At 41.9% G+C, this 24,980-nt stretch overlaps 1 protein-coding gene across 2 annotated transcripts in view; it reads left to right on the plus strand.

The window, feature by feature from the left end:
- The window catches only part of LOC147684253 (putative cation-transporting ATPase 13A4), a 296,688-nt gene that overhangs the window by 195,722 nt on the left and 75,986 nt on the right, over positions 1-24,980 (plus strand). For both annotated transcript variants that reach the window (XM_086944650.1, XM_086944651.1), the window contains 6 exons: positions 5,803-5,889; positions 8,961-9,117; positions 11,133-11,250; positions 12,544-12,668; positions 20,368-20,531; positions 23,428-23,550. In XM_086944650.1, coding sequence (XP_086800776.1) covers positions 5,803-5,889; positions 8,961-9,117; positions 11,133-11,250; positions 12,544-12,668; positions 20,368-20,531; positions 23,428-23,550 — 774 coding nt within the window. The remainder of the gene's footprint in view (positions 1-5,802; positions 5,890-8,960; positions 9,118-11,132; positions 11,251-12,543; positions 12,669-20,367; positions 20,532-23,427; positions 23,551-24,980) is intronic.

Here is a 24,980-nt window from a genome sequence, read left to right on the forward strand (position 1 = left end):
GCAGATCGCCAGTGAGCGGCACTCGTAAATTTAAGGTGAATGCAACGTGTGGGCATAAGTGTGGTGCAGCTGGTTGGGAGGACGACAGAGAGTAAAAAATAGGGACTATAGAAGGTATTATGAATCCTGACGATCAAGGGGAAAAAAGGGAGGTGTATGCCCAGTGTACAGAATAAAAGCCCCGACCGGGGATCCAGTTCCCTCCTGTGTCAGAAAATAGTAGATGGTTGGTTGAGAGGTATTTTAGCTAAGGAAGCAGTGAAACTCATGGTCGGATTTGTGTCCCTTGCTAACTGCATGTAGTCTACAGATCCATTTGGCCTCCGTCCTTCGTAGTGTCAATTCCCTATACCCACCACAGTTATTCATGGGGATATGGTCAATGCCAAAGAATCTGAATTTGATGGGCCCTGTGTGTGTTGTACGATAGTGCTCTGTCATGGGGTATCTATTGTCGCCACTGATGAAGGCCCTGCGGTGTTCTTGGATTCTGGTCCTGAGGCTGCGTACGGTGCTGCCGACGTAGATCTTGTGACAAGGGCATTCGATTACGAAGTTGACATACTGTGTATTGCAGTTGATGTGGTGTTTGATTGCATGAGTTGAGTCTGAGTTGTAACAGAATTCTTTACATTTGTTGTTGCCCAAACAGCAGATATTACAGTTGGTGCAGGTGTAGAAACGCTGGTGGGTCTGTGGCAACCAAGTGGTGGTGGTTCTTTTGGTTGTTGTGATGTAGCTCGGGCATAGGGATCTCCTCAGTGTGCGTCCTGTTCTGTAGATCAATGATGGTTTGTCACTGATAAGTGGGCGTAGTGTGGGGATTTCCAGTAGCAGGTGCCAGTGTTTTCTGAAAGCCCGGAAGATCTTGTCTCTAGTTGTCGTGTAGTTGGTGAAAAAGGCTATTCTTCCCTTGTGATGTTTACTGTTGTGATGTTTGCCTGTCCTGTCTGCTGTGCTAGTTCTAAGTTTTAAGTGTGTCCTGCTCTGGGAAGGCTGAGTGCTCTCTGTTCATCCCTGTCGAGGATTTTGTGCTCGTACCTCCTTTGTTTGAAGCGTTCCTTGATACCAATAAGGTTCTCTAGGAAGCCTTCTATAACATGTAATAAAGTTCTTGTGTTATTGACAGAGTATTTATTTCTCATAAACCCAGACTGATCTAGATGAATAAGAGAATCTAAACAAGAGGTTAACCTAGTTGCAAGTATTTTGGCATAGAGTTTACAATCTTGGTTTATTAAGGAAATAGGGCGGTAATTTGACACAAGTGGAGGGTCTTTGTTAGGTTTAGGTAGTACAACAATCAAAGCCTCAGTAAAAGAACCTGTTGTAGCCCCTATAGAACTAAAAAAGGTAAATAGTTTAAATAAATGAGGAATAAGCTGCAACTGAAATTCTTTATAAAATTCTGCTGGAATGCCACCCGGTCCTGGGGATTTATTTAGTTTAAGAGACTTAATGGCTAATAAAATTTCATCTTCAGTAATGGGTAAATCTAATTTATTTTTAGTTAATTGAGAAACCTTGGGTACACCTCATTTAGATAAAAAAAGAGTCAATTAAAGAAGAATCATCAAATTTATGTTTATTATATAGAGTAGCGTAATAATTTAAAAAATTCATTAACAATATCATTTTGCGATAATGCAATTTTCCCATTGGGGCCATGAATTGAATTTATTTGTGTTGTATCTTTTTTGATATGTAATAGTTGGCCAAAAGCGGTCCAGATCTGTTAGCATTAAAACAGAATTTGCCTTTAACGTTAGAGAGTTGAACACCAGCTCTTTTGCTAAGGATTGAATTAAAATCAAATCAATGTTTTATGTAATTTTAATCTATATTGAGGATCATTAGAGGTAATAAACAGTCTCTCAAATTTTGCAATTTTTTTATCCAATTCCTTAATTCTTGCATTGAATGTTTTGTTTTCATGTTCCATGAGAGAAATGGAGGCACCCCTGATATAGGCTTTAAAAGCGTCCCATCTATTCACCATAGTTGTAGAGCCTTCTGGTTTAAGTTGCAAGTATTCTTGAAGTGCTTTTAAAATGTTCAGTTTATTTTGTTTATTGAGAACAATACTAGTATTCATGCGCCATCTGGCTTGTGCTTTAAAATTTGAATTAAATTGTAGAACAATGGAAATCAAGGCATGATCAGAAATATCAATATTGCCAATAGTAGGAGTAACAACAGAATTAATTTGTTGTCTGGAAATTAATAAATAATCAAGTCTTGAGTGTGAGTTATGTGGGTTAGAGTAAAAGGTAAACATGTTTTCCATAGGAAAATGCAATCGCCAGTTATCCACCGATTTTGTTGTTTTAAAAAAAGATTTAAAAGAAAAAAATGCTTTAGGAGGTCAAAATTTAGCGAGAAAATATCTATCTAATAAAGGATTAAAAATGAGGTTGAAATCTCCTCCAGCTATAAGAGGTACGTTACCCAACTTGAGTACTTCACTAGTTAGAGTAGACCAAAAATAGGATCATCAGCAGTTGGACCATATACATTAAGTAAAAACATAGCTGTATCAGGAAAATTAATTATATCTATGACATATCTACCTTTTGAATCCGAGGTTTTACTTAAAATTTGACAATGTCGTTTTTTTCCCAAAAAGAATATCAACACCATTTTTTTTACCCTTTGCAGGAGAATATATACTTGTATCAACCCACTTTTTTCATATAATCTAAAACTTTGTCTTCAATATGCGTTTTCTGTATGAAGCAAATATCTGCCGTACAGCTTCCTAAATAATATAGAATTTTTGTAAGTTTTACAGGATGTCGTAAACCCTTGACGTTCAAAGAGATTATTTTAATGTTATGAACATTAGCCAGAGTAAAGTAGAGAGTAAGAAAAGACTAAAAAGAGGAGAAAAAGTTGAAGAAGAACAATGAAGAATAGAAGCTCTAAAAATGGGTATTGGAAGAAAGAATGACAAAAGAGAAGACAAACAAACATAGAAAAGACGACAACAAATAATCATTAATAACAAGTTTAAAACACACACACGCTTTGCAAGCATGACCGAACCATTGGAGCCCTGTGTGGAAATAAACATTATATTAGTTGGAAATACATATTAGAGTAATGTTCAAGTAGCAGAATCATGCGTATCCATAGAATGCTGTGAATGCTGATCCTTGAATAATCTTAAATCATTAGGTCGTCGGAAGGACTTTGAAAAATTATCTTTCCAAATTCGCATTGTTGAAGGATCAAAAAGACCATATTTGAATCCAAGACTTTTAAATCGTGGACGAATGTCTGTGAATTCCTTGCGAGTATTAACAGTATCCTTAGCAAAGTCTTGGAACAGTTTTATTACCATTGACCAGTAAGAAAGAAATTTCCTGTGCTGCTTTCCTTATCAAAATCCAATGATGGTGACGTAAAACCTTGAAAATCATTTGTCTTGGTTTTGTGTGGTGAGGATTACGATGAGACAGACTTCTATGTGCTTTATCTATTTCAAATTTCTCTGGAAATTTGATATTCAAAAGACCAGGTATCAAATTCTCCAAATGTAGTCTGCAAATGGAACCTTCTACATCTTCTGGCAAATTAAAAATACGTAAGTTGTATTGCCTGTTGCGATTTTGAAAATCCAGAAGGAGAGAAGACATAGGAGATAATTTTGCCACAAGCGGTGCAAAGGCATCGATTTTAACTTTATTGTCCTGGAATTTGATTGAATTATATTCATTGACATACTAGACATATCTTTGCATAGGTTGTTAATCTCTGACGCTATTGTATCAGTGCTAGGATCGAAGTGCTTGAATTTCATCAAGAATTAATGCTAAGGTAGGATCACTAGATTCTACCACTTTAGATTGTATTGGAGGAGGAAAAATATGTTGTTTCCTCTTATTATGAGGTGTTTGCCCATTTTTATTCTCCATTTTCCTATTATAAAAAAACATTACGGCTGTAAATAAATTCAAAGTGAAGGAAAAGGAGATGACTGCAGAAAAAACGCATCAAAAAAGGTTGCTGCAGCAGATAAAACAGACTGTGGGAGTGGTTAGGCCGAAGCCAGGCGCTTTCCTGAGCAATACTCCACCCCCCTGACAGGAAAGCTGGGCAGTACCTTGAAACAGAGTTCGAAGTTGAAGCAGGAGGAAAGAAAACGCAGCTTCCGATGTCGTGCAGACCAGGAAAACCACCACAGCGACAGGTAAGATCTGCAGAGTACTGCCACAGCATTATAAAGAAATATTCTGACAGGAATGTGTATTGAATTCATCGAAAACGGGCTGTTCCGGTGAGGAGCTCACCAGGAGGGGGCCATTGTGTTTTGCGTGCTTGCGCGTTCCAGGAATATGGCTTTCCAACAATGGCTCACCACAGTACAAACCGGCAACCAGACAGAATAAAGCATTGGTCTCAATATTCGTCATGTGAAATGCTGAGCTGTATAGCTCATCGGTAGACTCCATCCTCAAAGCCATCTTTCTTCCATTGCTTTCAAACGCCCAACACCGCTGCTGGACTCAATATAACGTAAAATGTACACATAAGTCTTCTTACTTCCAAATACACATGAAAGTCACCGCATCATTTAGCTCAGCAAACCAGGAATATGCATGCAGCGCTGCATTCAATACACTCCGCTATAGCACCTTGAAATCTAAAGCCCACACAAAGAAGTACCACCTCCAGGAAATGATTAAAGTTAAGGAAGACCCTACACATCCTTGGACCCTACAACTAAGCAAAGCGTTGGCAGATCTAGAAGTCAGTACAGAATGGATTAATATAGGCTCAAAAGCCGCTCTCAAACTATCTAAAATAGGCAGCTTCAGTTTATCTTACATGTTGTTGACTCCACCACCTTCGTTTGCGTCAAACCTGCTGATCGTCTTGCTGACGCGTGTAAGATGTCAACCACGCAACGCTGCCTGAGGGAAGCATCAAACAACTGAGCATCATAAGAATGTGCTTTCTGCTGGTTCCATAAAAAGATATCAGAAGAATCTGGCCTAACTTTTGCCAGACACTTATGTGGGCATCACTAGGGAGAGGCTGTGGCTTCAGACACATGTTGGGAGCCAGGAGTACGTGTTTTGATTGGGTAGGAGTTGTGTGCTTCAAAAAAGAAGTGCTTGCCCTTAACACAGCTGTGATAATTTTGTTTATTTATTCAGCTGCCTGAGCTTGAATTTTCAGGGGTACATACATGTCAATTGATGGTGTTTTTTACTGGCAGTAGAACAGATGGGAGGAGAGCAGCCATTATCCTAAATTAATGCTTATCTATGGCTTCTCAATTCAACTGTCACCTGACCTTTTAACCTATGTCAATACACCAATACTATTCTACAGATCTTTGCTTCTACACAAATACATCTATTCCCATGCTATTTATTTGTGAAGCTTCACATTAGCATAAAACATTCCTTTAAAGCCAAACATATTGGCATTGCCAATGCTTGTTTTTGGTACTGTTCCGTTGCTAAACAGGATAGACTAAACATTTAATGGCAATTTGAATAAAAAGGGCACTTTTTGTTGCAAGATGGCCTTCAAGCACTGCTTAACTACTGAGGCTCTACTGAGCTCTGTCAGACGCAAACATCTTATCGATTATTTTTAGAAAATAAACTGCAGTATCTTGAAACATTTACAGATAGAATTCTTATGTTATAGCACCACATGTACTTTACAAATCTTATATGTGAGTTTATGATTTTATTTAATGAAACAATATATATATATATATATATATATGTTATAAGTTACATTGTGTATCACTGCCCTAAATGATTTTCTTCTTTTTGCTTCCAGGAGGTTGAGGATCAGAGTATCAGTGAAAACGTCAGAGGGAATCGAACATCATCAATAATTCTCAAGCCAGGACCGAAGGCCACCAAGGTACTTACATTTGGGTTGGCAGATTTGGGTGTTGGCTATTCTGAATGCTAGATCACCTCATGTGGGCCTGTCCTTTCTGTGTCTTTACCATCTTTTTCACGTTTGAATCCCTTTTTTCCTCTGACTCGCTGTGTGATCCTGGGCACTGCTGAAATCCTCTTTCTGCTTACTTTTTCTACCCAGCCACCAGTCCATGCCCAAGTCCCTATCTGTGTTCCAAATATAGTCCTGACAAGTTGTGCAATATAAGTTACTGAAACTCTGTTATAGTTTTATGACTTGAGCTGTAGCAATGTCCATCACAGTTAGAGGAGACGTTTTATTATCTGCGCCATGAGTAGCTGTGATGTATTTTAGTGTGCAGATGTGATACCCAGCCTACACCGTGAGAAGAGATCAGGTGTATTGGTGTTTACAAGACCAAGATTTCACCTGAGGTCACGAGGTCGGTGATGGAGTCGATGAACTGTGCTCGGGGTCCGGGGGGTCTGTAGATGAGGGTTCCTCTGAGGGTGGTGTTGGGATCGGTGTGAATCTGGAAGTGTAGGTGTTCGGCAGTGCTGAGGGTGTTGTCGGTGTTGGTTGAGACGTTGAGAGTGTTCCTGTGGACAATGGCGATTCCTCCTCCTAGACCATTGGTGCAGTCCTTGTGGGTGATCTTGTAGCCTTCCGGATGGCTATGGCGATGTCGGATGCCGAGGAGGGGTTCAGCCAGATCTCTGTCAGGAAGGCGACGTCTGGGGTGTTGGAGTCCAGGAGGTCCCAGAGTTCCATGGCGTGTTTGCGTGCGGAGCGGGTGTTGAGGAGGATGCATCTGAGGTAGTTGGGTTCTTTGGTAGGTGGTTTGGCGGGCCAGATGCTGGTGGAGCGGCAGTCCTGGCAGGAGAAGGGTCCAAGGGTGCGTTTCCGGGTGGCTAGGCAGCAGGTGGGTGATCGTCCAGTGTTAAGTGTGAGGAGGGTGCTGGAGTCGTAGCAGATGCGGGTGTCGTGGCGTTTGTGGGGCCAGGGGTCCTGGCACTGGGCACAGTCCAGGCATGGACGGGCGCAGACAGGCTTTCCTTAGGCATGCCATTTACGCGCCTGCGGCACGTCCATTGCGTGCGTCCGCTGCGCGCGTCTGCTGCATGGCTGCTGCGCAGCCTCAATATGTGGGGATGTGGGAGGTAGGAGCAGCTGGGAGGCAGGAGCGGGGCAGCGATTGGGATTGCTGGGGGCGGGGCTGCAGGGGATGCAGTGGCGGGAAGAGCAAGGGGGGTAGCAGGCGGGGTTTACAGAAGGCAAAAGCGGGCAACGGGGAGAAATAAGACGAGACAACAGTGCAAACTGTGGAATACAGAAACGGGCAAGACAACAGTGCAGGATGCAGCAATAAAAACCAGCAGAGACTCCGGGTCACCATTGAAACAAGCAGAGACTCTAGGTCATCTCTAAAACCAGCAGAGACTCTAGGTTGCCTCCACAACCAGCAGAGTCTCTGGGTCACCTCCACAACCAGCAGAGACTCTGGTTCACCATCCAAACAAGCAAAGACTCTAGGTCACCTCCACAACCAGCAGAGCCTCTGGGTCACCTCCACAACCAGTGGAGACTATAGGTCATGTCCACAAGTAGCAGGCGCTCTAGGTCACCTCCGCAACCAGCGGAGACTCTAGGTCACCTCCATAACCAGCAGAGAATCTAGGTCACCTCCACAACCAGAAGAGACACTGAGTCACCTCCACAACCAGCAGCGACTCTGGGACACCTTAACAACCGGCAGAAATTTTGGGTCACTTCCATAACCAGCACCACTGCCACAACCAGCACAGACTCTGGTCCACCTTTAAAACCAGCAGAGAGTAAGCATGGGTGAATTTTGCGAATTCGCAATTCGCGAATTTGCGAATTGGCAATCCGCAAAATTCGCGAATTCGCGTGAATTTGCGGATTTTTTTGTTTTTGCGTGTTCGCGAGGTGCTTTGCGTGTTCGCGGGTGTTCGCGAGGCGCTTTGCAATTTCGCGAGGTTTTTTTTGCCTGCTTAATCACTGCCACCCTCTCGTTTTTTATGCCCATCTGCCCTCTTTACCACTCGTTTCTGTGCCCTTCTGCCCTCTGCCCCACTCATCTTTTGTCCCCTTCTGCCCTCTGTCCCACTTTTGTGCCCTTCTGCCCTCAGCCCCACTTAGAATGGCGCCCGCAAGATGCCAGCGCCAATTTAAAATAGCTAGAAATAGCTTCAACAGGAAGCACTAATAGATAAAGTAAAGCAGGTGCTCCAGTTGAAGGTCAAATTAAGTTACACAATCATTAATCACCCCAAGTTTGGGGTGATTAATGATTGTGTAACTGAATTTGAGCAGCACCTGCTTTACTTTATCTATTAGAGCTTCCTGTTGAAGCTGACTTTTGTAACTAGTTTAGAATGGTTCTTGCAGCTTGCCGGCGCCATTCTAAAAGAGTTACAAAAGTCAGCTTGAACTTTTGACTCAATCCGTTCCGTTTGTGGATTTTGCGGGAAATTCGCGAATCTCGCGGATTACGAATTTACCGAAAATCTGCAAAATCCGCAAGCGGTACGGATTTTCCGCCCATGCTTAGCAGAGAGTCTAGCTAGTCTCCATTACCAGCACTCTAGGCCACATCCACAACTAGCAGAGACTATGTGCCACCTCCACAAACAGCAGAGTCTCTGAGTCACCTCCAAAACCAGCAATGATTCTGGGTCACCTCCACAACCAGCAGATACTCTGAGTCTGACCCATAACCAACAGAGACTCTGGCTCACAACTGCAACCAGTAGAGACTCTGGGTTATCTCCAAAACCAGAAAATATTCTGGGTCACCTCTACAACCATCAAAGACTCTTGGTCACCTTCACAACCACCAGAGACTCTAGGTCACCCCCAGTACTCATAATTGGGTGTGGCTCCAAGTCGTCTATCAGCCACGTCACCTGGGACATTTGGGCTATGACATATGATACCTCCATTATGCTACATGTGTCCTGAACAGCTCAAAAATTGTGAAATAGAGGAAAAGTTAATCTAACTGTTTAAATTCATGCAGACGTAATTTTCTCCTTCATCCTTAGGTTCCTGTCGAAGGCCTCGCCATCGTGCACCAGTTCCCATTTTCCTCCGGCCTACAGAGGATGTCGGTTGTCACAGAGGTAGTTGGAAGCGACCAGTGCCTGGTCTTCATGAAAGGAGCACCAGAGAAGGTGATCAGCTTCTGCAGACCTGAGACAGGTATTCAGAGACATAGATTAAAAACAGCTCACCAATGAGCATTTACAACATTAGGAAACCTTGTAGGGTTCCCTTGTCCCTTCTCCATACGTAGGCATGAGGACCCCCAGTGAGCATCTCGTAAAGTTCCAGAACTCTATTGTGACTTGCAATATTCTCATTATAGAGATTTGGGAATATTCAAAATCTTATAAACTGTAACCCATAGTTAATTCTACACAGAAATGAGGGGGTATTGAAAATGAAATCTGCCCTCCAGCATGTTTACAGTTGGGGAACAGCATTATAAATAGCAAGAAATGAAAGACAAACTGTATTTAAAAATAGTACTGTGGAAAGATAACATCTTGGCAACATATTACCTTATGGGCCCAAAACACCATTAAGTTACAGTTTAGTATGAGCATTGGCAAAGGCAATAGTTCTATTTCATTTTTAATTTTATTTTATCTTAGTGTTTTATAGAGCGCAAACTGACCCGTGAGGGTATCAGGGCTCTTTACAAGATATACCAAGGTGTACAAACAAAGTTCAAGGTGCAGAAATATACAGAACTGTACAAAGGGGTGGCGAGGGGCTGGGGTGTAGGGAACATAGGGGATACTGAGGATACCAAGCTAAGATTGCAATCATATTTAAAGTCGGTAAAAAAGAGTTGGTGATCTGGGAAAGGAACAATAGTCTTAGAAATATCAGATTTGTGGTCAGGCATGGCAGGCATTAGGGAAGGAATATACCCATGAGGAAGATTTTTGCCTCCTTCTTGAAACGTGCTAGAGAATGGATTCTTCGGATGGCTGGTGGGGAAGAGTTCCAGATTCTAGGTGCTGCCCCGGTGAATGCCCTATCATAAGTTCTTTTTTTCCAAAAAAAGGTGGGTTGGAGTACGAGGTTTCTGGCGGACCGGGAGTTCCTGCTTCCTCCATTTATCACTAGTTTTTGTGCCAGATAAGCAGGGGAGTTTGAGTAAAGAACCTTTGGTGTGATGCATGCCAGTTTCAGCTGGTTTCTGGCCTCTAGGGTAAGTCAGTTCAGTGCTTTCATATGTGGAGAGATGTGGTCGAATTTTTTGGTGCCAGTGAGTAGTCTAACAGCTGTGTTGTGTTTAAGGGTGCTAGGGAGATCTTGGGTAGACCAGTGAGGGTGTTATGTTATGTTATGTTATGTTATTTGCACTTGTAGAGCACGCAATTCCCCTTGGGTGTCCTGGCGCTAAGCACTGGTTACCTGAGGAAGCTGAGAGAAGTACTACTGCAGGAAGATCCATGTCTTCAGGCCCTTCCAAATTTCAATTAAAATTAAGACGTATCAATGTTTTTCAACTGCAATTCCAGTCGCAGTCCATTGAAAAGTTACTGACACCTCAAATGATGTGTGAAACTCCTCATTCCCAAAAGGGGACCCCTTCAAATTTAGAATTCAAAATGTGAGCAGTAGTCTACAGACTGTTTCAAAGAAATTAACTCTACTTTTGAAATCAAGCCCTGTTTCTTTTAAACAAAACAGACCTCATTTAAAAAAAATAAAAGTTTACTTTATTTAAAGGCAATCAAAGATATGGTGAACTGCTGACCTCAGCAGTTCACCATATTGCAATGTGCAACCACTCAATTGATAGTTATTAGTATTCATGAGGTAGTTCAGATTGTGACCCACTCTAAAGGGAATTTACAAAAACAAAGGACTAGTACATGGGTTTATTCGCAGAATCAGAATCAATTTGCAAAATCTCAGTGCATAATTTGAAACCATTTTTTACAAATTGATTCTTGGTACATTTGGCCAAGTCACTGTAAATAACTGGTAAAATCATCTGAATTTTTTGTACCTGTTTTTTTCACCAAACACAATTATTCACCAACACAATTGGCATCATGTGGTTAAATAATAGTATTTACTAAAGCACTCTTCATCTAAGCATAAATATGAGACGTCTTCTGACTAAATGAAACGTGAAAATGTGAGTTCTTGTGATGTAACAGAATGTCAGTCTGTGATATTTTTTCTTTGAATAGTGCCTTCCGATTTTTCAAACAAACTCCATCTTTACACCATGCAAGGATTTCGGGTCATTGGATTGGCGTACAAGCCTATCCCATCAAAGACGCCATCTGAACTGAACAGTTTAGCAAGGTAAGAGAGCGAGCCATCCATCCCACAAGCCCTTTCAAGAAGAGGAGGTAACTCTTTCCTGATGGAATCGTCAAACCTCAGCAAGGAAAGGCAGCTGCTCTGCTGAGATGATCGCATTGCAGTAATTGGAAATTGCTAAATTAGTATTTAATGGCCTTTCATATGACTATCAGTTTTATATCTTGCTCCACAAGACCTCCTTCTAGTGTGACACAAGGCCAGCTTCTGGCTGTGGACTCAGGGTTACAAAAACAGGTTAGGTCTATGTGAGTGCCTGACTAAAGGGGAAAGCATGTTTAGAACAATATCCTATTCGAAAACATCTCAAGGCGCTTTCTGAGTGCCTGGAATTTTCATGTTTTAGTGTGCTTTTCTAAATTTGTAAGCTGATTTCTTAGATTTTACAACTCCTAAAATATGATTCTAAATGGATGCCAATTGAGTATCTGGAAGGAGAGCATTGTAGGTGTCCAAATACCAAATCACGAAATATCAATGTTAAGCCATTCAGAACCTCTGCTCTATTGATCTCCTGAAGGGAAAGAATTTGTAGTTAATTGACAGATTAAGGATAACCAGAACTAGCTTTATGATTACATTGTGAATGCAGCCAAATAGATGGATAAGGTCAAGAAATACTGTCCCAGGTAATATTGAATACTTCAGAGGCATCCTCATAATGTATTCGCCAGTAAAGATTTTTAGGCAGGGAATTGGAATTAGCAAAGCAGACACATTATCTTTGGAAGCTGATGAGATTCCATTGCATCTGGAGACACTTGACACATTTCTTCGGCAATGTCCTGAAGTCTACTAGCTGAAGGCACTCATAAACACTGACATGAGATAGTTCCAATGATTGATGGATCATTACCCATTGAAATGTTGCCAAGAGGTTCAGAAGTCCTACCCATGTAGCAGTGTGCTTCTCCAGGGTATACTTAAAGGGTCTACTAGCATCCCCTAGACTAAAACTTTGTCTTGTATCAGGAGTGGAAGATATTTGGAAAGCGGTAATGATGAATGCATTTTTGAGTATGTTTGGAGAGACTTAAGAATGTGACCATAGCAAGAGAAAGATTTCAGAGAGATACTAAATAGGGAAGTAGCTGTGTATTGGTTGTTGTGCTTAGGGGGAAAATGAGAGGATCTGAAGGGATGGCTGAGGGATTAGATCCTGAAGACAGAGTGCAAGATCAGATCCACAGATTGACCTGAAAGAAGACAAAGATGGGGGACATTCTTATATTGGTTGCTTTACTGTATTGTTTGCCTTTTTCTTTTGCTTTGAAGGGAAGATGTTGAATCTAACTTGGAATTTCTTGGGTTGCTGGTTATGGAAAACCAGCTGAAGCCGGAGACAAAGCCAGTGCTGGAGGAACTCTTGGAGGCCAGAATTAGGACAGTTATGGTGACAGGTCTGTAAAATATTATACTACTCATACCTGTTAATATTCCCATAACATACTGGGCCAATCTTCTTTTCATATGATGAATTTCCCCCCGAAAGAACCTTCTTTTGCAACTTCAAGGACTTGAGGGAGATGTTAGAGTATTCTGTCTTAAGACACAGCTCAGTTCAAGTCTCACCAATTCCCACACATTTCTCAAATCTAAACCATTCTTAATGGTCTGATTTAATTTTTTGTCTGCCAGGGCGTTATTTGATTATCCACCATAATTTGGGCTCAACTCCTGGGTAGATCAGCTTTCCAATATCTATGTGCAATTTGAAGAAATTCTGCCCTTTGATTCCAGACTGGTCTTTTGTGGAGTTTAATCTGCCAGAAATGGTAGTCAATAATTCAGCATAAAAATGGCAGCAGTTCTATCACCATGACTGGTTCAATATCTTTGTAGAACCGATGACAAGCACGGAGGTATCTCCAATAGTGACATATGTATGTTCATCTAACTAGGGTGGGTATTCCACCAGATGTCTAGACAGGCAATCTGCCGGAGGTTTATTTTCTTTTGACAGATCCTTTGTAACCCCCTATAGTGAATCAGATGTTGACACCTCTATAAAAAAGATTTCATGATGTTTTACCATCAAAGGCCCTCAGTATGAAACTCATGGTTCAGAAAACACAATTTAAAAATATGTAAGAGAAGTCCCCAGTGTTGAAATACGGCCACATACATGTCCACAATCACTGTCTCTGGAGAAATAAAGGGTGGTGTGTGATTGGTCAAAGCGTACGCTTCCAATCTGTATAATTTTGCTTCTATCTCTCTCTATGGCGTATGAAGTGCAAGCAATAATGTGCCTGTAACGTCTGTACGGGATGGAGGCATGTCCACATAGGCAACTAAGAAGGCGGCCTAGTGCAGAGCTATGCTCTGCAAGGGCACTCATGAGCACCGGGGAGCCAATAAACATAATAAGTCCCCCTCCACTCTCTGGGAAGGATGTCTTGCACCCATCAAGGTCCCCAGGGACTACACAGCAAGGTTCTTAGAACGTACACACCAGAAGCCCAGCAGCAACATGAGCTGCTGGTGATCCTGAGGTCGGCTCCCTCACCCGCCTGCCATGTTGGGTGGGCGCAACCAACAGTGTCCCCTTGTGTCTCCCCACCTTGGGCCCTGAAACACATGTGCTGTGCATCCCCGGGCCATGGGGAGGAAGGTAGGAGTGGGCAGGGTAGAGTGATCTATGATGCACTGCAGACGGAACCCAACAAGAACCCTTGCACTTTGCCTCCTCCCCTCTAGCTTGAGTCATCTGTGGCCATTACAGAGAACAAGTGTTGGATGAACAACACTCTCTTCGAGCCCACCTTAGGACCTTATACATCATGTTCATCACCCTCCAGTAAGAGCACATGCCTGGCCTTGCCTGACATTGTAGACACATGCAGCCTTGGATAGGCCCCATTTTACGTCATATTTGGTACCTGTGATCTCTCTAAACTCTACTGTGGAGTTGCGGGTGGACTTTCCCTGCAGCCCTCTACATTCCTTTCTCATGCTGTTTTACTGATTGTGATGAGCAAGGGGACCTAAAGCAGGAGAAATACCACATTGATAAAATAAAACACACCATTCTGAATTGTCCACATGCACTGCTGATCACCTGTTAGGCGCTGAGGGTGAAGCACCTGGGCACTCCTTAGGGGCCATCCTGCTGGTACTCAAAATCAGCATTCAGTTCACTGATGCTTGACTTGATGGAGCAGAGTATAGGATCTTTGACCTTGAGGCTGATCCAGGTGCTACTAAAGCCAAAGTCACCAATCTAGAAAAACAGTTTCCGACCACTGCTGTGAAGAATGAGGACCTTGGGGAGCACACCAGATCCAATGATGGCTGCATTATTGGCATTGCTGAATCTACAAATAACAACACGATGGCTTCCTCTTTGGAATCCCTGCTTACATTTCTCTTCAGTCGTAAAGATTTCTCTGAGGTGTGTCTTGTGGAAAGAGCTTGTAGGTCACTTGTGCATGGTCCCCCTCGAGGGGCACCTCCCCCGCTGATCATAGCCAGACTTCTCAACTTCCATGACTGATATACTGCTCTGCGATTAGCTCATGAGAAAGGACCACTTCACGGTCAAGGTTCTGCAATTCTGATCTTACCTGACTTTACTGATGAAGTCCAGGACCCCTGCCACAAATGTACAGTGGTGTGGGGTATGCCATAACCAGTGTGACTAAGGATGGAACTTGATGGCAGGGTCCTTACCTTCCAACATGTCCTTATATCCCCAAATTTGATGTGATCTGCTTCTAGGGCCACACCTTCATCATCGACTGGTTCTGCAGGAGGTGCCTGTCCTGACGGAAGGAGGCAGGCCAACACTGAGGAAGACTGAACTTCCAAGCTGAACTGATCCTCTCCTTCCCACTTCCAAGATGCCTGGGGCATCACCTTTGTGATAACTTCTTGTAGGGAACTGGTTGTGATGTTCATACTCACCTTTTCTTGTGTTTGCCATGCTTTACAGGTAGCAGCACTTCCCTCCTTCTAATTTAAACAAACTGCTACTATGTTCTTTCACTTGGACTTGCCTAGAAGCGATTTCACACCTCTTAGTGTGTATCACCCTTTGTTGGCTTTTGTTTTTGCTCTTGGGTTCTTGACTTTAGCAGAGTAGCACTGAATGTTGAGGTTTTCAGTGTGGGTGGAGCTGTGTTAAGGTGTTGTCATGTCCGTTGATTCACTGTCATGCACGCTCTATGGTTATTAATGCATGATTTTTTGCCATCTGTATGTCACACACTACTTTGTTCATTTTATTTTCCTCTTTGATTTATGACTTCTCGTAGGCTCACTCTTAAATGGCTAACTTGGAATATCAGAGGTCCTAATGACCATCACGAAGCCAGCAGCGTATTGACATACTTGGCCCCAATTGTGGGCTTCTTTCAAGAGACACACCTGGCACCCAAATGCCCATTTCCTTCAGCCCAAACTTATCCATTACTGCTACTTCTCTTCATTTACTACTTTTTCCAGAAAACTGTGTATTTTTGTACGTCCTGCCATAATCTTTAAACTTCATCAGATCTATGGTGACTGCGTTTGTAGATTTGTTATTCTAGGATCATGCTCGACGGGGATCTTTCCATTAAGGTTCACGTCAACCAGGTTGCTGGGACTTGTTTCGGCATACTACGGCAACTGCGTAAAATCTTCAAATGACTTCCACGTTAAGCCAGAAAGCCCCTGGCCCAGGGACTGATTGTCAGTAGGCTCGATTATGGAAATGCCATGTCAGAACCTGCTGACTAAACTACAAACCATTCAGAACGCGGCGGCAAGACTAGTGCTGGGTCTGCCTCCTAGGTCTGCCTCCAAACCTACTCTTAAAAAACTGCACTGGCTACCTGTGTGCCAAAGATGCCATTTTAAAATCTTGAGCTTAACTCATAAACTCCTTCACGGCATTGCCCCTTCTTACTTAACAAAAAAATTAGCCTGGTATACCCCGTCCCGAGCCCTCCGCTTTTGCTCTAAGTTCTTGCTGTCTCAGCTTAGAGTCCGGACGTCCCGGAATGGATGCCGATCCTTCTCATATGTGGCCCCCAAACTATGGAATAAGTTACCCACTTATCTCCTGTCCCTCTCCAATCATTTGGAGTTTCGGAGGGGTTTAAAGACGTGTGCCCACATGCATCAAGCATTTTTGGAGTCGCAAACGGTGCGATTCCTTAAAATCGGCCGTTTGCGATTCCAAAAATGCTTTTTGAGATGCATCATTGGTTTTAGTAGAAAATCGCTAATTTTGCGATTTTCTAAAATGCGATTGGACCCCCCCCTGCACCCATGGAATGCATCAACATTTGCGATTTCAAAATTGCGAATTCGCAATTTCCATTGATTCCTATGGGCCTTTTGGCCCATAGGAATCAATGGGAATTGCGAATTCGCATTTTTTAATTCGCATAATATTTGCGATTCGGTAAAAATTGAGATTTTTACCGAATCCCAAATATTAATCACTTTCAATAATGCATCCCGTTTTGCGATTCCTTATTTGCGATTCGGTAAAAATCGCAAATTTGGAAACGCAAAACGGGAGCTTGATGCATGTGGGCAGTGGCTCTTTCCCAAATAAAGTCTCCTTGTGATGTGTCTCCACTCTGGTAGGTTAATGCCTTTCTTCTGCAAAGCGCCTTTAGACCTCTTTTGGTGATAAGTGCGCTATATAAAAGCATCTGACATTTGACATTTGACATTAGTGGGCACCCTAGAAAAGGTCAACACATACATACCAAATATTGATGACCCTCAGCTTTTACTAGATGTATTCTCCCACCTGCACAACTCTTGCATAGATGCCATGATATGGATACTAACCTACATTTAGTGCTGGATGCACAATGGGACTTTTCTGGTACCCCTGCAAATACCACACTCGGGCAGTGAAAGTACTCATGATACCATTAATCTCTATGGGTTGGCAGATCTGTGGCATTAGGCACATCCAGCAGTAAAAGACGTCACTGCATATTCCACAACACACGCCACCCTCAAGACTTGATTATTGTCTGGCCATTCCAGAAATTACCACTTCTGTATCAGCGGCCTGACATTTACCCTACACTCTGTCAGATCACTCACCACCTGTGTTTCAACAGTACAGGACAGTACAGTGAAGGAGAGAGTCCTGGCAGAACATTGGCTTGACTTCTCAGGAAAGAGAGAGAGAGTTACACCCCATATTGATATATTGGAGGATGGGGATGGAACAAGTCTCACTAACAATGAAGATAGTCTATCTGAATTTGTACATTAGTACTCCTGTCTTCATGCTCCTGGGGGTGCTGGGCCCCTGGAAGATATTACTGACTACCTAAACAAAGTGGTGCTGTTTTGGCCTGAGGACTGCCATCAACAGTTTCTGATTTAACCAATCTCTTCTGAGGAGGTTATTGCAGCCAATGATTCACTTGCTAGAGATAAAGCCCTGGGCACAGGTGGGCTCATTGCATTGTAATAAACGTGCAAACATATTTTTGTTCCTCACCTATTGAGGTATAAACAGAGATGCTTCAAAACAGGGAATTACTCCCTTGATGCAGAGAGCCATCAGCTTTCTCCTCACTACACCTGGAAAAGAACCCACTATATGTGCCTCTTATCAACCCCTCTCATTAACAAATCATGATAACAAGATTCTTGCTAAAATATTTGCCACCTTGCTTTGCCTCCTGCCGGAGCGCTTAGTTGCTCCTGTACAGTTGAAATTTGTCCCCCATAAATCCACAACATCAAATGTCTACACGGTTATTGCGGTGATCAATCAAATCAACCCTAAGGTTAGAGCAACAATTAGACTGCTTGACACCGAAAAGGGGTTTGAATCCCTGGAGTGGACATTTTTGTTTGTGACCCTCCAATGATTATGGTATACCCAACAATCATCTCACCCTTATATGCACATCCGATGGCCCTTGCTTCTGCCAATGGCCTCACATCAGACACATTCCCATTAGTGCGAAGGACACAGCATGGATGCCCCCTATCTCCTGTATTATTTATATTGACCATGGATCCTTAGTCTGGGCAGCTCCAAGAAAAGCACCTGCTTGGAGGCCTCATCTTTCATCATGGCTGCCTCTTGCTGTACATGTGTGTAGAGGATATATTGCGGTTAATGAAAGTCCCAGTGGGCAGGCTCGCCCCACTGATATGTGAGATCATCTGATTTGGGACATGTTCTGGTATTTCCATTAATTGGTCTAAATCGATCCATTTCCTGATATCTGAGAGTACAACACAGGTTACGTAAAATGCCCTATCAGTTGGGTTACAGACTTTGTTAAATAACTATCTATATTTCTACACAGACAGCTGGAGCAGGTCATTCGGCTCAGGTATGGCTGGGTAATAGACAACCTATTATGTCATGCAGATCTTTGGCTCCAACTTCCATTGTCCTTGTCAAGAGATAAGCCTTCGATATCATGATAGTCCTTCTACAACTGTATCTATTTACAAATATACCTATAGTAAGTACTTCCTTACCGCACTTTGGACTCTGCTGATCAAGTTTGTCTGGGGGAATAAACCATCAAAGTTCGCTTGTGATTCTCTGGTTCTCCTGTTTGGTTGGGAGGTGCGGGTGGGTTGAAGTGCCAAATCTGGAAACATGTTATCTGGTGGCTCAATGTCACTTTGACAAAACGCTGATTTTACCCTGATACCCGCATTCCCTATCTCATCATGATCATGATCAGATGAATAGGATCCTGCTTGTCTGACTTCTACCAATAAATCTTTCCAAACCACAGCAGGAAATCAAAATGATTTCAACAACATGTTAGGCCTGGAGATCTCTTTGTCACAAATCCCATGAACCATGCCTGTACTCCTAAGCCATTGGGTTGATTTCAAATCCTTTACTTCCACTTACAACCAAACCCACCTGCAGACCACCTTGTTGAAGATGGCTATAACAAAAATGGGCTAGCTTTATGTAAATGGTAAATTCCTATTGTTGTTGGAGTAGTTCCACTACAGGGACGATGCCACCACACTTGACATCTTTATTTATGCCCAGTTAAGTAACCGTGTAGAGGGTGATCTACATGAGGTCTCCTGATGAGCTTACTGATTTCGGCTAATACTACCGATGGGTTTCTATGCTCTATACCTGCATATCACAATTCAGACCAGGATGAGCAGATTCGACTTGGACAGCTTGGAATCTAGAACTGTGTGTGTCCCCACCTGAGGCCATATGGACATATTTCTGTACACAAACTGGAACACTATCTATGAACTATAGACACAAATTATTGTATTAAATACCTTTTATTGGGCCTACGAAACCCTACGGCAACAACATAGGATTGACATCTCCCTCGTCCATAGTTGTTTCCGCTGAAGACAGGACAAAGTGGGATTTCTCCACCTGGTGCGGGAATGTCCCCTATTTTTAAATATTGGTGTGAGATTCTCCTTGTTATGGGTGATATTTCATATAACGAGCTGGGCCAATTGCTTGGATTTGCCGCTTGACTGAGATGGTCTTCTTGGCCAAGTTTAGAGTGTCATAAACTGGGGAGAGGCTAAAGTACCTACTTGCGGTGATTGGTTCTGAGACAATGCCATTTCCAATGATTACGTGGAAACCTACATCTTACTGCAGCCACCAACATCTAGACCTCAGGATATTTGGGAACCCTATTGGTCTTATCTACTTTGCAATGTGTCGAATAATCCTAAAGACCCAGTTGTGGGTGAGACTGAACAAGTACCTTTTCTCCACATTGACACATTTGAGTTTCCAGATGTGTCTTGATGTGATATATTACTACTTTTTAGTTTTTTTCAAGCTCTCTTTTTTTTCATCTTCAATTTTGTTACACAGCTCTGTAAACATCGTCCCATTGATGGATTTTTATTTGCATTCACCCTAATTTCATGTGCCTTTGACACCCCTGCTATGTAATTAGAATGTCCCCTTGTTAGACTGTCCTTGTTTGACTTCAAGAGTGCATGGTCGCTAGTCCTGTTTAGACATAACTGGGCATGCTATTTTGAATTTGAAATTAAATCTGTGTGGGCCACATTCCTAAACACGCCATTTTGGTGTTTGCTATTGACGTTTAGGTGTGAGTATGTGGTATTTAATAGATTACGAATGTGTGTGTTCCCCAGGTGACAACCTTCAGACGGCGCTGACTGTTGGAAAACGTTCTGGAATGATCCCTGAGTCTAGCACGGGTATCCTGGTCACCGCCTGTGGACCAGAAGGCTCCATCCCAGCATCCATCACTCTACGAGTGGTGGACGATCAGAAGAGCAAGATGGATGGAGTAGATGTAAGCAATGCCTTCTGGGTAACCACCTCATTAGCATGAGCGAGGAACAGCAAATGTTTTAGATAGAGTTGTACTCCAGCTTTTTAGTGCTTGACAGATATGTAAGTTAAAAACATCCACTCAGTATTCTGAGTCTTTCTTATGGATTTCCAGCATAGTCTTGCCTTGTTCAAAGAATGGTGGGTAAAAATACACCGTTTGCAATACAGTAATTTACATTTTAATACATATATGCCCAGATGCATCAAGCATTTCTGGAGTCGCAAACGGTGCGATTCCTTAAAATCGGCTGTTTGCGATTCCAAAAATGCTTTTTGAGATGCATCATTTGTTTTTGTTGAAAATCGCTAATTTTGCGATTTTCTAAAATGCGATTGCATTTAAGGAATCGCAATTTTGCGATTCCTTAAATGCAATGCATCATTTTTAAAAAATTTGCGAATTTTCAAATTGCAAGTGCAAATTACCACGAGGTTGAACCTCGTGGTAATTTGCAAAATTGTTTAAAAATGCACAAAAATGCATTTTTTGAACTGTTAAGTTACAGGCACACATGTCCTTAGGACATGTGTGTATGTAACTTATAGGTAAAAGTGCATTTCATGGGTGCAGGGGGGGTCATTTGGACCCCCCTCTCCACCCTTGAAATGCTTTGTTGAATTGCAATTTCAAATTGCGAATTCGCAATTCCCATTCATTACTATGGGCATTTCAGCCCATAGGAATGAATGGGAATTGCGAATTCACAATTTGAAAATCGCATTTTTATGCGAATCGGTAAAAATTGCGATTTTTACCAAATCGCAAATAAAATGAGAGAAAAATGATGCATACCATTTTGCAATTCCTAATTTGCGATTCGGTAAATTTCGCAAATTAGGAATCGCAAAAAAGTAGTTTGATGCATCTGGGCAATAATACGTAATAACTACTGGATGTTAAAAGAAGGCAATACCCATGTGCATGTGAGCCCCACAGTGAACAATACAGAGATTGTTGCCTCGCAGGGCCTGGCACGTTATGTTACTAAGACATGTTAAATTGACACTAGTGTGGTATATAAAGAGTGCTTCTCATTGGTTTCATGATTGCATGGGGCATCACTCATGGCTCCACCTTGACCCAATTTTCGTTAAAGGGAGCTCACCATCACCACCTCTCACACTCCCACTGTCCGCTGCGTACTACCTCTGTGAGTGCTTCACCAGCATGTTGATGTGCTTACCTGTGACATTAGGGTGGCACTGAGCTAAATATCACACTTGGTGGGTCAATCAACCAGAACCTGTCTACCTAAACACTTCTAAGCAAAATAATGTCTTTAGAACACAAACATGAGAATTATTAGAAAAGCAGAAAAAGGAAATATGTATGGCTTGGAAAAGAATGAAAGACCTGGAGAATGCCCCACACCACAAGAAGTTTATCATTGCTGGGTAACTTCACAGAAATGTGTTTTAACATTGAGTAAAACTACAAGCAGAAAGATTTCCCTGTGACTGTTCAGAGTTCTACTTAGTTGAAGGGTTCAATGGCTAATTGAAAGTGTCAGAGCGTCTTCCCGTATCCACTGTCTCTCATCGGCATAATGAACAGTTCAATCTCTATGTTAAATATCAGGAGGAGCGGAGCAGGAGCTCAGCTGAATCTAGGAGTAACTGTTTAATGCAGCAGTGATGGATGTCTACGGAGCCTTTCAAGGCCTCACTCTGGGGTAGATGTAGGATGAGACTTTAGAGGGTGACCATGCAACCATTGCTGGTGAAGACCTGCCTAATCCTCAGAACATTCTTAAGGTACATGCCTTGGGTATCAAAACAATCCCAAGTTTTCAAGGTCTAGAAATCCAAGATGGAGAATACCTGTTCCCAATGGGAAGAACTCTCTGCTGCAAACCACCCCTACCACTGACCCTCCCTGGTCCGCCCCGTGAGCTTTAAAGGAATTCTCCTGCTACCTACAACACCTCTTGTGGCATCCTGACAGTGGGTCTCCTTTAGAGCTGACGGGCCTCCTTTTTCAATGGGAAAAGGTGCTTCTTTGAAAAAAGTATTAAATAATCTAATTTTAAAATTGGTACTGGTCTTTCTAGCAGAAGTTACCTACACACCGAGAAATTACCTTTGTTCTTTAATTCCAATTAAAAGTTGGAAATGTAATATCACATAACATATTCTGCAGCAGGAGATAGGCCCTGCAGCCAAGGCTGCAAGAAAAATATGAAGCTAAATCATGTTAAGTTTTAGAAGCAGTGAGGAAGATATATCCTCATCCCTCCTTGAAGCACCAGTACTGTGATATGGGTGATAGGGTTCAGGGATTTAGTCGCACCTACATACAAGAAAGAGTCATACTGAAGTGACACCATAGGCAATTTGGACATAAAAATACCCAACATTTAAAAAATAGCACATGTGCTTCGGCCCAGGCAGCAGGCTGCAACCACTGACTGCAAAGGTCAACACACCAGCTATCCTGAGTAAAATGGGGGTGGGAGACTGTGGAATATATGGATTACCACAGAATTATGAAAATAATTAGAAGATTCAGAAATTAGGCACTGCTGAGAGCACACGTATGTCATGTGATGAAACAATGTGTTTACACATCCAAACTTCAAGTCCAGAGGGCACTGTCATAAGGCAAGCAAGCTCTAAGCTATGTTCTGATGGAAAAATGTTCTTTGGAAGTCGACAGATTTGATTTTCCAGAACACTGGGGTCTTCATCTTATAACAGTGATAAAGGGGTTTGTTAAAGAGCACCTGGTCCTGCCATCAGTTATCAGTGTCCTGCAGGAAGAGGGATATCATTTCATACCATTATTTTATTTTGATGTTATTTCTACAAGTGACTCATTAATAATGACACATTTCTAAAAATGTTTTTGATTACAGGAGATGTTTATTAGCATTGAAGAAAAATTCTGCCACGCAATGCAGTTGGGAAACTACTACTTTGCCATGGATGGAAAAACGTACCAGGTTATACTACAGCACTTCTACAGTCAGCTCCCAAAAGTAAGCTTTAGATTTTCAACCAATCTAAATGTATTTATTTCAAAGATATAATCCTTTAGAAATATAAAACAATAATGTTCATTAGAAGGTATGAAAACATCTGTTTCAATGTCACATCTCCATGGAGATAAACATTAGAATAAGCTGCAGAGCGCAACCCTAGTTCACTTTAACATAATAGATGTTATACCTTTTTCTTAAAAATATCTAATACAAGTAAAATTCAATAAGCACTTTTACAAACTCTTATATTTTTTTTGTTGATACATGGTTTTATTGATACAAACTCAAACACTAAACAATAAAATATGCTTTCTGAGTTAACTTATTATACACAATCAAATCTAAATATTTCATTTTGAATAAAGTGATTGATGCTTCTGATTGTTTTGTAGGTTGATATTTCCTAAAAATAGGACAAGGGACCTTCTTCCTCACTTCCCAAAACAACAGACAGTATAAGAGGAAATTATAATGTGTATAGCTCTAAAATCACATAGATGACAATAATTGTTTAAACCCATTTTTACTCCGAGATCTCTCAATCACAATTCTTATTCACAAAATGTGATCCTGGGTAAATCTGGAATTTAAGACCCACAGGGAAAATACCCTCAACTCGAATCCCTTGAAAGGAATGCATCAGAGATTTCTTCGAGGACAAATAACTTTTATTTTAAGTTTACTGCATCTTTCGGCTGCATCAGTATTTCAACTTCTCATGGTGAATCTTCTTAAAGATGTGAAGAATGTTGCCATTTTCCATAATGAAGTTTTGATCAATGCCCAAGTTTTGTCCATATACCAGAGCCAAGGTATCATTTTGACACATGAGAAATGTGAGTTTATTGAACAATCTGTAGAATACCTGGGTCATGCAATTTCCAGCACTGGTGTCCAACCTGGACCAGGATTAGTGAATGCTATAACACCTCCTCCCAATGTCACAGTTGGTGTGAAATCTTTCCTTAGATTGAGCAGATTTTACTTGCGGTTTATATCTGATTATGCCACTAGTCAGACCTATATCAAATTTGCTAAAGAAGAACACAGTATTTGTATGGGATGAAAGTGGCAAAATAGCTTTTGAATGGGTGAAGAGACAACTGAGTGAGGTCAAAGTGTTAAAACCTTCTGATCCTTCAATACCGTATTCTCTTACAGTTGATACAAGCAATCAGGGCTTGGGTGCAGTGTTGACCCAGAGAATTGCCAAAGAAGAACAAACCATTGGGGTGCATTGAGAGTGCTTTGTAATGCTGAGTTGCACTACTTGGTTATGGAAAAATAACTTTTGGAATGCTGGTGGACAATTGAAAATGTAGGTGTTATTTGTGGGGCAGAATATTTACACTACAGACAGACCACAAGCCCCTTAGTTTATATATTAGGAGGAATGTCTAATATGAATATTACTCCCCATATAGCCA

Source organism: Lissotriton vulgaris, chromosome 11 (assembly GCF_964263255.1).
Source record: "Lissotriton vulgaris chromosome 11, aLisVul1.2, whole genome shotgun sequence".
Classification (NCBI taxonomy): domain Eukaryota; kingdom Metazoa; phylum Chordata; class Amphibia; order Caudata; family Salamandridae; genus Lissotriton; species Lissotriton vulgaris.